This window comes from Python bivittatus, unplaced genomic scaffold (assembly GCF_059951505.1).
Source record: "Python bivittatus isolate LINGU-HERP-01145 unplaced genomic scaffold, Pbiv_v1 ctg000980_np1212, whole genome shotgun sequence".
Lineage (NCBI taxonomy): Eukaryota > Metazoa > Chordata > Lepidosauria > Squamata > Pythonidae > Python > Python bivittatus.
The window spans coordinates 36,691,579-36,708,308 of NW_028277125.1; the positions used below are offsets into that span (position 1 = coordinate 36,691,579).

Below are 16,730 nucleotides of genomic sequence, written 5' to 3' on the forward strand. Positions count from 1 at the left end.
CAACCTTTGGGCAGTCAAGGGTTCACATTTGGGGCAGCAGGGGTGGGGAGGCTGGCCAAAGCTTGCAGTTGACTAGACAAGGGCAAGAATAGTATATCACACAAATGGGCAGGCTGGGATTTCTGAGATGCTTTCTCATAGTGTTAACCTTGTCTAACAGCTTACTTTATGTTTGTCTTATGTACAACAGTGCATATGAAATCCCACCTCACATCAGCAATGTGCTACCAAATTTTGCTAGTGCAATTTTAGGGGATTCTGAAGGCAACTGCTCAAATGTCATGAGTGAAAGTACTTTCCATTAAAGTAATGCCACCATTAGATGCAAGAATTCTGAGAAAAGACCCTGTCTACTTCTGCTGCTGTTATAAAACAAGAGTAAAACACACAGAGTGATTCATGTTCTCTACTTATGATTAGGTGAGGAGATGGTAATCACAAAGTGTGTCTTTTTAGTAATAACTGTAGAAATCCTTCTCCTGAAAAGCTCAACTGGCATAAATACTGTTACATTTTCAGAATCAGGGAAAAAAAGTTTGAATATGAGGCAGTGATATACTTTACTAAGTAGTACCAACATGGATTTGGGGCAGGGGGGTGCTAAATTGGTATAAACTACTGGACAAGGAAGATAATTATATTTGAGTTCAGAGATTAAAAAAAATAGTTAAATGATTTATGAATATTACCACTGCCATTCTTCCAGTAGCTTATAAACTGTTAATGAATTCTGTTCTCACAATTTTATTTTGCAATCTGATTAGAGTGAGAACTATACTGCAAGCTTTTCAATATTTTCTTTAAACATAGCAATGACAGAAAATGCAGTAGATCTTGCACTGAACTTTTGCAGCAAAGCCACTGACAGCTGGGGCTATCCAAGGGCCTGGAACTTCCACAAACATTTCTCATTTTCAGTATATGACAAATGTACGCGCGAACAAGTTATTAGTTTGGATGAAACATCACAAAGAGCCTATACATACAGGAGCAGCTTTCTAGAGCAGACCAAGAACTTTAAAAGGTTTCTGAAAGGTTGAAGGTAAGAGGAAAGGTCACAAGAAGACTGAAAGAAAAATAAAGGACCAAAAAAGGGTAAAAAAAGGTTAGAGCAACAAGAATCAGACAGTATTAATACAAATGTCTAGGTAAATTTGAACAGATAATACTCTCAACCTTCAGTATTCTTTTTAGCTATGTATCAAATGTTTGTGGACATCAATTTCCAAAAACATCTCATGTTTAAAGCTAGATTTCTTACTGAGCATATTTCTGTGTCTCCATTAATTTAGAAACGTATCAGCTGTATGGTTTTGAACATAAAAGCAATTGTGGCATATGTGTAAAACACCTATTAATCCACACTACATTAATCTTACATCTGTTACTAGCGTTGGTAAGGGAAAAAAATATTAAGGAAGGAAATGTTTTTATTCTACAATGCAGAATAAGTATCTTTAATCCTCAAGCCCATATCCATGGATTAATCAAATGTAATGGCAACACAACCCATTCTACTGCAGTTTAATGCCAAATACGCACTGTAAATATCACCAGACCCAAATGACCCAAACCTTACCTACCATTGCTCAAATCTGGAGCACATCTATCATTTTTTGGCCATTTAAAACAAATGATGGCAAGCAGCTGTTTTTTAATTTTAGTTTTTAAAACTGTTTTTATTGTTGGAAAACCATGTTTACTTGTTTGTACTTTGCTTAAGTAAATTTTATTGACTTAATTAACTAAATTTAATTGTTAATCAAAAAGATTTCAAAATTACTGAAAAAACACAAAAATGCTTGCCTGGAGCCCAGAATCTGTGCACATTCACTAAATGTCAATGGGAGAGACTTCCAAATGGTGGCACAGTGAATGAAAAAAGCTTTAAGTTATGATAGAAGAGGTTTTATAAGTTTACATTCATTGACTGTGAATGTTTCATTGCTGGTAACATTTTAAAAAAAAAAGAGAGAGAGAGAAATCAATTCCCCTTCTATAATTTTAATTGTGAAAAGGAGAAAGCCCCATGGTTCTAGGCTACACAAGGAGACTTTATACTACTGACTACATCTATTATTTTTCTTTATTATCTCATTCCTCTGTAACAAAAGCAGTACATACAAATAAATTTAAAATAGACACTTTAATGTTCCACATTCTACGCCCCTTCTGCAATAGCACATGCTATGACTTATGAAGGGATACGTGGGCAATGAATCAGCACTTCATTTGTTTTTTTTCTCCACACACAGCCAAAACACAGAATCTCTTCACATAGTCATTTAGGCCTGTGCTCCTTTCCTAAAATGCCTGTGCATAATAAATGCATGACAATTTATTACATGCAACCAGCATCAGTACAGGAAGCATTCTGATTTGTGGGCATCCCAGGGAAAAAAAAACACATGCTGAAAACCAAATGACACGCATGACAATTGGGAACACAAAATCTCTTCCGTGTAGACTGCACATATTGAGATAGTTGTCTGAAGAATTCCTTAATGCCTGGTCACATGACCTTTGAAAAATAAATATATTAAAGAAAACAGATTTCTTTTTCTCAGGGGAAGAAAAATATTTCTTGCTCTTGTATTCTCTGTCTGCAGCATGCTGGATGTACAGGCAACTTTATTTTGCAACAGCAACGAACTACTGAACACATAAGCCCTCTTCCAGCATCAACGCCAATTGAACTTTTTCTGCTGATTTCACTTCGTTCACTTGTTAAGAATAGCATAAAGTATGGGAAGAAAGAGAAATCAGCAAAAGGCTGCCTGCTTTCAAATCTGCATATGTAGTGAGTTAGTACTGTAGGTGAAGATGATATGGGGGGAAACTAATTCCTTTCCTGTACAAATACAGTTTCTTGTGGACAAAGACCAGCCTCCTGTAATGTGATGTCATAGTCCAGATGGGAAAGTTTCCTCCGGGGAAAGTTGGTGAGGAGTTCAAAACGTTCATTGGGGTATCCTTTTGACTGTACATGTTTGATGAGAGCCTGCAGAGAAAGGAGAGACCACTATCTTTATCACAGAACACCAACATGTAATAGAGTATTAAAACAATAGAGTATTAGTTACTGGAGGCTATATCAACACAAACTGTCTATCTGTATACTACAGGTATATGTAGTTAAAGAAATAGGGAAACATTTGAAGAGTGTTAGTAGAAAATTAGTAATTAGTAGAAAAACATTCCTTATAGTGCAATTTTTTTTTTTTGAAATCCCAAATGAGATATTTGGGTTGGTTTTCAAAAGACCTTGGTGAATCAGCAGGTCATTAAATGAATCCCTGCAGTTTTATTCTGTGAATAATTTCAGCAAGTAGATAGAATCTATTCTTCCCCTTTATATTCATCACCAACACTGTAGACAGGCAGTAGTTTAGGGTATATGTACACCATGTAAAATGCACTGGAGATAGCACACTCTCAGATACAAACTAAATTACCCACTTTTTTTTTTTTTAACTTTCTGTCCTTTGGCTGATTACAGAAGCAACAAATATAAACAAGTTTCATCAACTTCTCACAAAAGTTCATACAAGATGAGCATGTTTTTACATACATATATATTCCTCATCCTTCCTTCATAGGATTCCTATAATGCTTCCTATCCAGGAATGGGGTTGAGCAACCTTTCTGCAGCAAGGTCTTTCTAATTTTGAGGTGGGAGGGTGAGGAGGAAGGGTGGCAGAAGGAGACCGGGTAGGGGACATGGTTGAAGTTTTGGGCTAATATAGGGATTTTGCGGGATATCTTTGCCTGTTTTTTCTGTTGTTTTGAAAAAGCAAAAATCACCCTGGTATTTCACTGCTGAATAGGGATGCAAAATAGTCCATGGATGAAGGTAATTATATTTTTACCACAAGATGTGATGCTGGCTATCAGCTTGGCTGGCTTCAAAAAAGGATTGGACCAATTCATGGAAGTCATGGGGATCAATGGCTATTTGCCTTGAGGGCAGTGGGACTGCCTCTGAAGGCCATCTGCTGGGCTTCCTTGTGCAGCTGGCCAGCCACTGTGAGAACAGATGGCTAGATTAGATGGGCCAGGATCTGATCTAACAGCTTATGTATTTATTTTTTGCATTTTTTTAAATTTAAATTTTATTTCATTTTCACTTTTAATATTCTATAAGATAAGAAACAATAATACAAGATAACATTCAAATAAAGTATATCTCAAAATTCAGTCATATTTCCCATATATCACTAGATTCATCAAAATTAGAGCTATTACAGTATTAACATATATAATCTTTCTCAATTTGATAAAAGTGCTATTCATCCCTTTGGGAATTTTATATTCAAACTTTATCAGTGACTTTACCAAGAATAATAATATTTTAGTGTGCCAACTGTCAAATGACAAATTACGTAAGAATTTCTACTTCTGAATAATTATTGATTTAGCAACTAGGAATAAAAATATAGTTAAGTTCCTTTATATTTAATTTTGCATTAAGTTCCTCAAGCCCAAGGCTGGAATACATTCTTTTTGTTTTGTTATTATTCTGACTTCTTTAAATATTTTCTTTCAAAAAGGTGTACCTTTTCCAAGTCCACCAGAGATTAAAAAAGGAAGTCTCCTTCTGATTGCAACCACGCCAATATTTTGAAGAATAATGATCATATATTGGGATAACTGGAGTTAACTGCCATCAATATACTATCTTCCAGTGCATCTCTTGTATGGAAGCTGATAGAAAACCACAGATTTCCAAGTCCTACTGGTTCATGTTAGCTGACTTGTCCCATTTAATCATTAGTTCTCATTTTTGGGTTGCTTAATTAGATTTCCTACTGAGTCAGTTTCAGAGATTCATACCAAATGATGCTTGCTTTTTGTGCACTCTGTTGGAACACCCTCCTCCATTTCTTCATTTCTAGAATGGGATGATGCTTTGGTTGTTTTTGGATCACTCATGTAAGCCCTAATTCCTCTGCCTTTTGGGGAATTATCCTTTTTAGACATCTTCTTGTTACCAATCTTGCTAATTAGCCACATATTAGTTTAAAATGGCAAAAACTATCTGATAAGACGGGTTGGAAGAAGAGCAATCATCTCAACATGCCATTGCACGTAGTAGCTGGTCATTATGTTTTGTAATTTATGATGTATAGATGAAAAACTTAATAAACATGCATACATATTTAATACATATACACAAAGATGAAAAATGGTAAATACTAAAAGAGGAATGGTATCTGTCTTGAGTTTTTAATTATTTCTACATACCAGAAGCTTAGCTTGTTCAGGCAATGAAATCTGTTCCCTCTTCCCATCTGGATATCTTAGCATTAGTTGTGCTTTTGGTCCTGATAAAAAAAAGTTAAATGCTAAATACAACTCCTGCATTTAGTTTTTGCATTTATTACTTTGATAATGAAATAACCACCACATAATAAGGATCCATAGAAAACAATAAATGGGCTAAAAATAATTATTTGCAAAATGTTAAGTTTATGGTGGTGATTAGTGGTCAGTGTTCAAACCTGGAAAGATTAATGTCTAATGAAGAAAATCCCGAATAATCAACTGGAAAACGCTTTTTGACTTATTAAAGGATCAAAATGTTTGTGCCAATAAATGGCAGAAGTTATAGAGGCTTTGAAGCAAAAGAATTCCAATAACTGTGCATTTTTGTTTATTGGCTGCATACATACATTTATACTGGATTATTAAAGGCCTCAAAATGCAAAAAACTCTGGGTTTATTTACTGATGTCACAGAATTTAAGTAGACTATGATTGTTAACAAATTTTCAAATGATCTCATGTCATAACTATACAAGGGCAGAAAAAGAATAAATATAGGTAAGCAAATTAATGCTTTAGAGCTTTAACTAAGCCCCTCTTTATAACATTCTCTTGAGATTAAAAATTAAAAAGACTGAATTGCAACTTACACATAAATGGTGAAAAATTGGAACAAGTAGATGAATTTATATACCTTGGTAGAATGTTTACTAAAGATGGAGAAAAATACCAAGAGGAACCAGCAAGGGTATAACTTAATCTCTCAGTAATTGCAGACTCATATAATTGGAAGGGTCTAGGTTATTAAAACCAACCCCTACTCATTTAGGAATCCAAATTAAAGTATTCCTGACAGATACAGTAGTTGCCTAGCATGTCCTGAAACACATTTGGTGAATAGCACTTCACCACGTTCCTTGGAAACTGAGTTCATTGTCAGTTGCCTTTCTGTAACTTAAATCCATTTTCCCACATCCTGCACTAGAATGAGAAAGAATGGGGCCATCTATGTGATGTTCTTTCAGACATTTAAGGATATTAATGATATGGTACCCTGAACTGGACAAAGTACTTTATTCTGACCAATGGAAAATAAAGTAGAATTATTACTTCCCATGATTTGGAAATTATATTTCTGCTAATACAGTGCATAACTGCATTTACCTATTTTGAAGCCAAATCACACTGCTGGTTCTATTCAGTTTCAACCAACTGTTATTCCAGATCTTTTTCACAAGTATCATTATGACACTAGGCATCCCATATCCTGTATTTGTGCATTTCATGTGTTTCCCAAGCAAAAGAATATTTATCTGTTTCTGTTAAATTTAACTACTTCTTCAATTCAGCTTTTTTTCTGTCTTTTAGAGTATTAACTATTCCACTCAATTTTGTACGATCTGCAGATCTAATTGTTTCTTTCATCTCTTTATCCAAGTTATTAATAAAAATAATGAATAGTGGGAAACCCAGAATTGAACCTTGCAGCATTAGCTTTCTGTGCCACAGAATTCTATTTAGCATTATTTTAAATCTACTAATATCTACTTTCTTTTTTTTAACGTAATTTTTATTAAGGATTTTGATTACAACAGTAAAAACGAATACAAACTAAACTTAAAGAGAATAGAAAGAATAAAAATTGCAAGAAAAAGAGAAAGGAAAGAATAAAGAAAAAGAAATATATAAAAAAGTGACTTCCAACCTTCATTACAAGTATAGACAGATTTAGTAACTCTTCACCCTTTATAAGGTTACAAACAGATATCTCATCATCCCATATCCCATCCCTTATATATAAGCAAATCCATAAAACATCAACTTTTCAATCCTGGTGTCAGCAAAAAGTCTCTAAAGGGTTGCCAGAACCTTATTTTAAAAAGTCTTATTTTAACCTTGATCAAATAAACCAATTTTATATTCCTTCCTTTTCTTCTAACAATCTTAATCTTTAGTTCATTCAAATATTGTCTTAAGATTTGATTTCTCTTCTCTTCTTCTTTATCCCATCATATAGACTTCTTCAATGGTTTAACAAGGCTCTTTTGTAGATCCAATAAGAAAACAATTTCCAAGTCATTCTCTTGATTTGTCATTTGTATTTCCCCTTTAATTTTTAAAACTTCAGCCAGTTTATTTTCTATATCCAATGAAGCATCCTTTTCTTTTCTTATAAATTTTATTAAAGTCTTATAAAGAAGATAAAAGCTAACAAAAACTAATAGAAAGTAAAGGAATAAAAGAAAGGAAAAAAGAGAAAGAACAAAAGTGCAAAAAGAAAAGTTAAAGAGAAATAGAAAAAAGAAACTGCAGCAAATACAGGAGATACAAAATTATCTCTTGCTCTATGGTTACAAAAAAAAAGCTCTTTTTTCTATTATCTAATATTTTCTAATAATCAGACCACCAATCAACAGTTCATTTTTTTCTGTTTTATGCAAAAAGTCTATAAGGGGTTAGAAGCATCCTTTTCCAAATCATTCTCTTGGCCTGTCATTTGTAGTTTCACTTTCAGTACTTACTTTGTCTTGTCAGACAAAATTTGCTCCACATCTGTCATTCCCTAATTAACATCTTTTGGACATAGTCTATCCATAGAGTCAGACATCATTACTGACATTGTTGATATTGTACCTACTAATTTCTGGCTCCATTCCTCAAAGATTTCCTTTAATATTTCCAATGTTATGATGTTGTTTTGTGTCATTCTGTACAGGCTTGTATTTTTTTCCCTTCTACTTAGAATCTTTAGTTCCCTCTAGTGTCCAGTTTCTAAAATCATAAAGAACCTAAGCAAAAATAAGCCTATTTCCCATAAGAAGTTATTTTTTATAGTTAATTCCAAAATCTTATAGTAAAAGTCAATATTCCAAATTTAACTGGACCCTTAATCAGCTTATAACTTTCTTAGATCAAAATCTTATTAGCTTTCTGCGGTTTATTTCAAATTCTGTAAGTTCTTAAACTTATAATTAATTTTTCTTTTGTTCAGAGTTGAAGCTAAACTCACCCAGCAACTTTTCAACTTTTTGTTCTGAGGGTTTCTAATAACTTTAAGATGATTAACAGGCAATTACTGAAAGTGATTAGAAAGTGAGGCTTGCAAACCTAGTGTCCCTTAAAAGGCTCCACTGTGGTTACAAGCAAGATGGCTAATCCCTTCATTTTCCACCGTTCAAACCCACAGAAGACTGCTGTCCTGTGGTCTCCTCACAAGCAGCAACTGTCTGGAGCACATGTAGGCGATCTCCCATCCTCTCCTTAGCCAGAAAGGTTCCAAAGAACCGGTCTACTTACCGGTAGTTACCGGTTCTTTGGTCTTTGTTGCAATCATCAGTTCCACTTTTGCGGAGACATCTTCAGTTCGCCACACCTCCCCTGGAAGCCAGCCATTAATATCTGCCTTCTTGAAACCCAAAATGCATGTTTGGCAGTGCTTAGTTTTAGTTTTCCTTCAGCATTATGTTATCAGTTTTTGCCAATGTTCTTGCTACTTCCATTTCCTCAACTAAGGATTCCCTCTTGGTTAGTACTGTCAAGGATCACTAAGACAGCAATGTCTCCCAACTTATGTTGGTGTACATCACTACAGATTCATGCCTCTTTTAAAGATCTGCAGTTTGCTTTTGGAAACATCATCAATGTTTTCTCCTTGGTTGCACAGGCAATAGCAAATACCAACAACCATTGTTTTTTTCCTGCTTATTTTAATTGAGATGGTCTATACAGCATTTCCAAGTTCATTCATCAGGATTTCTGAGTGGGAATGGATTTTTTTATCCTTTAATTTTTGTATTCCAGTCTTTAGTATACCCATTAAAACAGTTCTTTAAAACTTATTTCTTAAAACAGACCACACTAAAAGCTCAATAACTTCTTGTTCTTTTTTCATACTCTGAGAAAATATAGACAATGAAGACCAAGACCTTTATGAGCTAATGTTCTGATTTTCACTGACTGATTAAGAGGCGCCACAGGATTTTCATTTCTACCCTAATTCAATTTAAGCACTACTAATCAATCTCACCATGTTTTAACCAAATACATTTTACTTGTTCTTGTGATGTGCATAGTATTTTGATTTAATTTGATATAGTTGTAGCAATTCTCGTAATATGATTTGTCCTCTCATATATTAGCAGGAAGAGATAATTGTCAGTAGACTTCATAATCCTTGGAAACTGCTGTTTTATCCTTCATTTTTGCTTGTCACAGCACACTTCACAACCCAATGGGTTCATCAGCATACGTTCTGATTCTTCAACTACCATGACTCTTCTCTGTGTTTTCTAATAGGACACAATTACATTCTTTCTTCCCTTTAAGTATCTACCATCCTGTCTTCCAATATGAAGTGCCTCTTATCTTCCCCTGAATGTTCAGAGCTTGTTTTATCTGCAAGAGCCTGAAAAGTGAGTTTTGGCAGTAATTCAAAGTATCTACTACATCACTTGGTTCTGATTGTTATTTTCATACACTGGGCTTCTTCTTTCATTTCACTGTCTTCCTTATGGAGTTGCTTCCATAGTTAGTTTGATAGTGCCTCCATTTTTTTAAAGGCTAAACCTCCATCCTTTCCCATTAGCTGAAATGTGGCTATTTCAGGTGCCAATGGCTGGATTTTTTTTTTCCTTCAAGGACTGCTATAAGCTTGCATTTGCTGTAAACATATATCACATTATTTTCAGGTAGAAAGACAAAAATGGCACAAACACCAAGCTCCAAGTACAGACTTCTCTCTGTTCACCCTAGGTTACTACCAGTTGAAAAGCTTTTATTTATTTAATCCAATTTAGAGGCCACCTGACTCCCAACAACCAGGGGTAGGGGGAGGTTACAATTTAAAAACTAAGAAATAATATTACAAAAGAAAAGAATTAATGAGCTGCCTGAAGAAATACATAAACAAAAAAACAATCTAAGAGGGGCTTACCCTGCCCCAAAGCCTGGGAGAATAGCAGGTCTTCAGAAACTTCATGAATATCATGAAGGAGGATGCTATCAGATCTCTGGGAGGATATTATTCCATAGGACAGGCACAGTGTCCTTCTTAGGCTGTCAGGTTAGTCAAGTACAAATTCCTGACTCAGAGGGAAAATCTGTCATAGAATCCCCCTTAAATTCATTTACTAAACTAACATTACTTCTCTATGTTCACTCACTCAATGAATTCTCTCTGGAACCTGGCTGTTTGTGTACTTCTTATACTCTCTGTTTACTCAGCAGGAAGTAGCCATTCAATCAATCACCCACAAGAGCAATCACTAGTTTTCAAGGAACTCCCCGTACTCTTCAGGAGATGACATTTTTCCTCCTCTCAGTTTATCACCCAATCCCTCAGAACACAGAGTTTTTCAGTTCACTCTCCATTCTTCCTCCGGTTAATTCTTCATAGTTTGGTTGTTTGTCTCTTCAAAGCTGAACTATGTGATATGCATAATAGCACTTAAGAGATGGCTTTTTTTAAACACGAAATACATTAAAATTAAATCAGTATTTTTATATTGAGAATGTACATTTTCATGAAAGTATTAATCTTGCTATTTGGATTCTATTCTCACCAGTGTATAAGGGGTGTGGAAAGAAGTGTTTAAATACAGGTAAGGTCTGAGTGAGAGCCAGTTTGGTGTAGTGGTTACAGTATTAGGCTAGGAACCGAGACACCATGAGTTCTAGTCCCACCTTAGGCACAAAGCCAGTTGGGTGACCCTGGGCCAGTTACTCTCTCTCAGCCCTAGGAGGCAGGCAATGGCACACCACTTCCAAAATCTTGCCAAGAAAACTGCAGGGACGTGTCCAGTCAGTCGCCAGGAGTCAAAAACTGACTTGAACTGAGAGCCAGTTTGGGTTAGTGGTTAAAAAATCAGGCTAGAAACCAGGTGACCATGAGTTTTAGTCCAGCCTGAGGCATGAAGCCAACTGGGTGGCCCTGGGCTAGTCGTGCTCTCTTAGTCCTAGGAAGCAGGCAATGGCAAGGCACTTCCAAAAAAACATTACCAGGAAAACTGCAGGGACTAGTCCAGGCAGTTGCCAGGAGTCAACACAGACTCAAAGCCCCCCCCCCCCATAGTCTGAGTACTTGTTTTATAAAGGAAGCTATTAAAGTGGTACTAGATGATTTTCTCTGATAGATTTTCTAAATCAAGAATTTAAACTATGTTTAATTAACATTAATCTTGCAACATTGGACTTTTGGGGAAGAAATGGCTAACTGAAGACAGCTCTGACAACTGCAGCAGAATGAAGAGCTGGTCAGTAGACCAGCTCTTCGTAATTTCTCTCTGGACAAGAGGAGGACTTAAGATCGCCCACATGTGCTCCAGACAGTTGCTCCTCGCAAGGAGACTACAAGACAGGGGTCTCGGGTGGGTTTTGAGCTCTGGAAGATGAGGGAATAGCCATCTTGCTCAATCCACTGTCCGTGGCTTTAATGCTCACTGGGTTTGCATACTTCCTTTTCTAATCACTTTCAGAAATTGCTTGTTAAATGCTTTTCAGCTATTAGGAACATTTGAATCAACAAGTCTGAAAACACTGGGTAAGTTCCTTCAATCTTTAGGGTGATGGAATGGAATTATGAAGGCCAAGCTCAGGGAGATAAACATTTTCTTAGCTTGCGAGAACCGCGTGGGAGGAACAAGAAGATGAGACTGGCACCTCCCTGAGGAATTCACACTGTTGTGGCTGGAGGACTTTGGGAACTGGGGTTTTAGTCTGGGAAGATTCTTGCTAGAGGTTGTAGCTAATAAACATAGCTGGACTGAATTAGCATTGTCTCTTGGAGTTCCTTGGGCTAGACCTGACATCAATCTTCCCAGACTCAAACCCCAGTTCCCAAAGTCCTCCAGCCACAACAGTGTGAATTCCTCAGGGAGGTGCCAGTCTCATCCTCTTGTTCCTCCCGTGCCGTTCTCGCGAGCTAAGAAAATGTTTATCTCCCTGAGCTTGGCCTTCATAATTCCATTCCATCACACTTAGTGAAATACGTTTTAAATACAAGTTTAAGGACTTACATTTTTATTTTTGGGAACAAACAGCAAAAAGGCGATTAAAACTTTGATCGTAGAAAGTTACAAACTGACTAAGGGCCCAGATAAATTTGGAATAAGATTTTGGAATTAATTATAAAAATCCTTCCCATAGGAAAATGCTTTTGTTTTGAATTCTTTTAAAAAAAATGATAGAATAAGACTTTGAAGGTTGGACACTAGAAGGAACTAAAGATTATAATTAAAGGAGAAGAACATTTAAATTTGACTTACAAATACAGAATGAGCAAAATATTTTAACACTGGACATATTGAAGGATATTTCTGAACAATGGACCCAGAAGTTAATTTTAAGAGTGTCTGCCTCCATAGATAGACTGTATTTAAAAGATATTATGCAAGAGGAACAAGTTTTACCTGACAAGATTGAGACTGATCTGACAGTGGATTTAAAAATGACAGGCTACAAGAATGATATGAAAAAAGATGCTGCACAGGACATACAAAAGAAACTGACTGATATCTTAATAATTAATAGGGATATACAAATAACAAACCAAGAGAGTGACCTGGAAAAACTTCCCACACTGGATTTACAAAAGAGGCTTGTTAAAGCTTTGACGAATTTTGTGAGAAGGGACAGAAAAAATGGAAAGAAATCAAGTTCTAGGACATTATTTGAAGGGACTAAAGATCAAAATTGTTAAAAGTAAAAAAAATATAAAGTTGGTTTATTTGATCAAGGTTAAAATAGATATGTTGCTATCTCTGGTAACCCTTAATAGACTTTTGCTGGCATCAGGACAAAAGTGATGAGGGTTTAAGGATTTGTTTACAGATAAGGATAGGATATGGGAAAAAGAGATCATTTGTTGTATTTTAAGAAAAGGTTACTAAAATTGTTTATACTTGTTGTGATGAAGGGGGAAGTCATTTCCTTATTTTTTTTCTTTACTATATTCTTATTTTTTCTTTCTTTTCTATTTTTTTGTATTCTGTGCCTTCTATTTTTTTATTTTTTTTTAGTTTGTATTAGTTTTTATTGTTGCAACTGTAATTTTTAATAAAATTATTATAAAAAAATTAAACTTGCAACATTTAAGTGATATAATACCTCCTCCCAATAATTTAGCAATGTATCATGGTTGATAAGTGTATTATGGTTGAAAAATGTATTATGGCTGAAAAAATGTTTTTGTATTATAATACTGTCCTGACAAAGAAAGAATTATATGAATTTATGCAGATGAAAAAAAAAACAGTATTCCCTTATAAAGGACGACCTTCAGCTGAATTGTGATTCATGGAAGGGTTACAAATAGAGTTACATGGAATTATACATTTTAGCATGTACAATGCTTTTATCAGATTGTTATACTAATCAAGATATATATAATATATTGATTGAGCAGTTTAGTGTATTGCTCTTTTCATCAATGAAACTACAGTTCTCAGCAGGTCCAGCTAATGTTGCCAATGGAAAGGATGCTGGAAGTTATAGTTTACCAATTTCTGTAAAACAATTCATTTTTTATCTCTCATGTAGATTATGAGCTGCTTAGCCAGATTTCTACTTTTTTAGTGCTTAGGTTCACTCAATTTATTAAGTGCAGTGGAAAGAAATAAATACTGTTTAGTAAATGTGTCTAGATGAGACTTTTTCTAAACTTCTGATGTTGGCTAATGTGTCAGGAGCCATACTTACCATTCACATTCGGTTCCTTCTGTGAGTCATCTGGCTTAGCTCCAGTTTCTTCTAGCACCCCTGAATCAATGCAAGATAGTCCTCTGTGGTTTATTATTATCTCAGGCTCAGTTCTTGATGTTGGTTCAGGTTGAGGTCTTCTGCCTTCCTCTTTCCTACATCCCAAATCCTTGTGTGGAGATTTTCTCGACTTGGCAGAATTTTCTGGCTCATCATCATCAGAACCACAAACAGAAATAAACTCCTCGCTTCCAGAGAAAAGCTCTGATTCAGACTCTTCATCCGATCTGCTCTCCTGCTTGATTTGGTCAGAGTCAAAATGTGTTTCCTGTAATGATGCTCTGATTGCAGCTTCCAACTGGCTATCTTCACTCGCATCAATTAAGCTCTCCTAATCAATGCAACCATAACACAAAAGAAAAAGAAAAGTGACCTTAAACACATATTTTGAGAAAGGTGAGAGGGGAAGAGAAAGGATCCAAATACTTCTATTTCAATAACAGTTTTGTTACTAAGGTAATGTATAATATATCCTTTTTTCACTGCATTTTTTTTTTACATACTGAAACATTAGCATGAAATAAAGATTTCTTGTAAGAGTCAGAAACATACTGCTGCAGTCATTATACTTACTGAGCGAGTGCGTTTCAGGGGAGGGCTGGTAGAATGTCCGTCCAGTTGTCCATGTTCACCTAGGAACCCAGTCACTTGGTCCAAAAAAGAAGTTACATCTAACTGATGCCATTCCACTAGTTTCTGCCCTGTTAAAAATAGCAATAAACTGTACTTCAGTGACTGAAATCACCAATATCATCACATATGTTATTTTAAATTCTTAATGATTCTGCAGAAGCAAGCAGCATTGTTAACAAGTCACAAGAAAGGAATAACTAAGTTCTTAATCCTAAGTATCACAATAACTCACAATATTAAAATAACATGGACAAAGCAAATGTGAACACTAAATTTAACACTAAAGGTAAACACTAAACCTATTAGAGCTGATCAGATTCATCTGATATAGACTGGAACTATGTCTAATAAGCCAGTTCTGGGAATCTCACAGACAAACATGGAAACGATAGTCCTTCCCTTGTTAAACTGATAAGATTATTTATTGTGATATATAAGAATTTGATTCTGAGCTAGTATGCCTTCAGCAATGTTTTCTTCTTCTTACCTGTCCTAGGGTCCAGGATAGACACATAAGGGAAATCTCCCAACTTGTAGAATTGTATATATCTTTGTCCTTCCTCACTGTCATGGTATACCTATACAATATCCAAGAAGGTTCTTTTAAAACGCTTAAAAACATTTCAATCTTAAAGCAACTTAGCATTTGTCAACCAAATCTGATTCTGAAGCATAATGTAGTTAGCTAATATAGCTCTACAAAATATGATATAGGTAAGGGTGGAGTAAATATCAAACAAATATTGGCTCTGTTTCTAATCTTTTAACCAAGCAGGAAAAAAATGCCTTCATACCTGCCAAAAAATGAAGTGTTCCCGGATAATATTTTTTACAGCATCATTGCTCCAAACATCACGATTGAGACACTGACAGGCAAAATCCTGCACATTCTGAATATTAATCATGAGCCACTTGTTCTGCATTTGACCACACTCCTTGGCCTGAAGACAAAAAGAACATTAAGAACATTAGCCAAAAAAGAAGAGTTTGCAAGAAACAATGCCAGCAATGATGGCTTCTATTTATTGTTCCAGGCTTTTATAAAAACCTCTTTGCATTTGTTAAGTACTATCAAGACTCAACAATTTAATACGTGAACAAGCATGACAAGCAGCGTGCAGGGTTAGAAGACTCTGCAGGTCAACTTGTCATATTCAAGATTACACATTGGTAATCTCAAATTGGTGAGTGTTAACATGCCAAAGACAAGAGAGTTAGGAAAATAAACTTTAATTCCAAAACTGATTGAAAAAAGAGAAATAAATGAATAAAACATTTAGAAGAAAATATGGAATGAGTTGCATTGATCTGATTACAAAGCATATTATCTGATTCAACAGACAAAACTGTGGCAGATTAGGATTAAGATTATTGATAGATTTGCAGTTTGTTGTTCAACTATTCATTTCCTCTAGTTTACCATTCATTCATATATGTTATATTTTGGTATTATTGGTGAACTTTTTGTTGACCAGATTGCAAGTGGGGGAGGTGGCAGGGTTTGAAGTTGCAGGAAGAGATCTTACTGGTTTGAGTCTCAAAGCTGGCATTGCCTGATTGGTTGGTTGCAAGTTAATGTAGGAGTTTGATCAAGAATGTAATTCTGATCGCTGAATTGTCATACCTGTTGAAAAAAAGAGTGCTATATCAAAAATTGGAATGCTCATATTTCCTAAATAACTAGGAGAAAAATGTGTGGGATTTCCTTAAAGGAAATTTACTCATGAGTTTAATTACTTATGAAAGGAAACACAGATTCATGAGTACTCCTGTTGACTTTGCATCTTGGAAAATGAGATTTCACTTTTTAAAAGTGAAATATCTGATCCATTGGCCACTGAATGAGCAACACAATGGACATAGAAGCACTCACCTATATTGAAATAAAGCAATGTAGGACACGGCTTTTACCAGTATTTTACAACAAAACAGCTTTCTCAGGTCAACCACTAAAACAGTATTCTAGTGGAGACATTTCAGTGCCAAATAAATATACATAGGTTGATTTATTATTGGAAGAAAAGATAATTTGAATAGCCACTTTGATTGAAAGATGAAATCTATATAATCTTATAATAA

At 35.2% G+C, this 16,730-nt stretch overlaps 1 protein-coding gene across 3 annotated transcripts in view; it reads right to left on the reverse strand.

The window, feature by feature from the left end:
- Nucleotides 1-2,068: 2,068 nt before the first annotated feature.
- UBXN7 (UBX domain protein 7) overlaps nucleotides 2,069-16,730 on the reverse strand; it is a 37,429-nt gene continuing 22,767 nt past the window's right edge. For all 3 annotated transcript variants that reach the window (XM_007431428.3, XM_025168682.2, XM_007431430.3), the window contains exons 6-11: nucleotides 15,446-15,592; nucleotides 15,139-15,229; nucleotides 14,592-14,719; nucleotides 13,959-14,349; nucleotides 5,245-5,324; nucleotides 2,069-3,001 (exon numbers count right to left, since the gene is read on the reverse strand). In XM_007431428.3, the coding sequence (XP_007431490.1) occupies nucleotides 2,840-3,001; nucleotides 5,245-5,324; nucleotides 13,959-14,349; nucleotides 14,592-14,719; nucleotides 15,139-15,229; nucleotides 15,446-15,592 (999 nt within the window). In that variant the 3' untranslated portion in view covers nucleotides 2,069-2,839. The remainder of the gene's footprint in view (nucleotides 3,002-5,244; nucleotides 5,325-13,958; nucleotides 14,350-14,591; nucleotides 14,720-15,138; nucleotides 15,230-15,445; nucleotides 15,593-16,730) is intronic.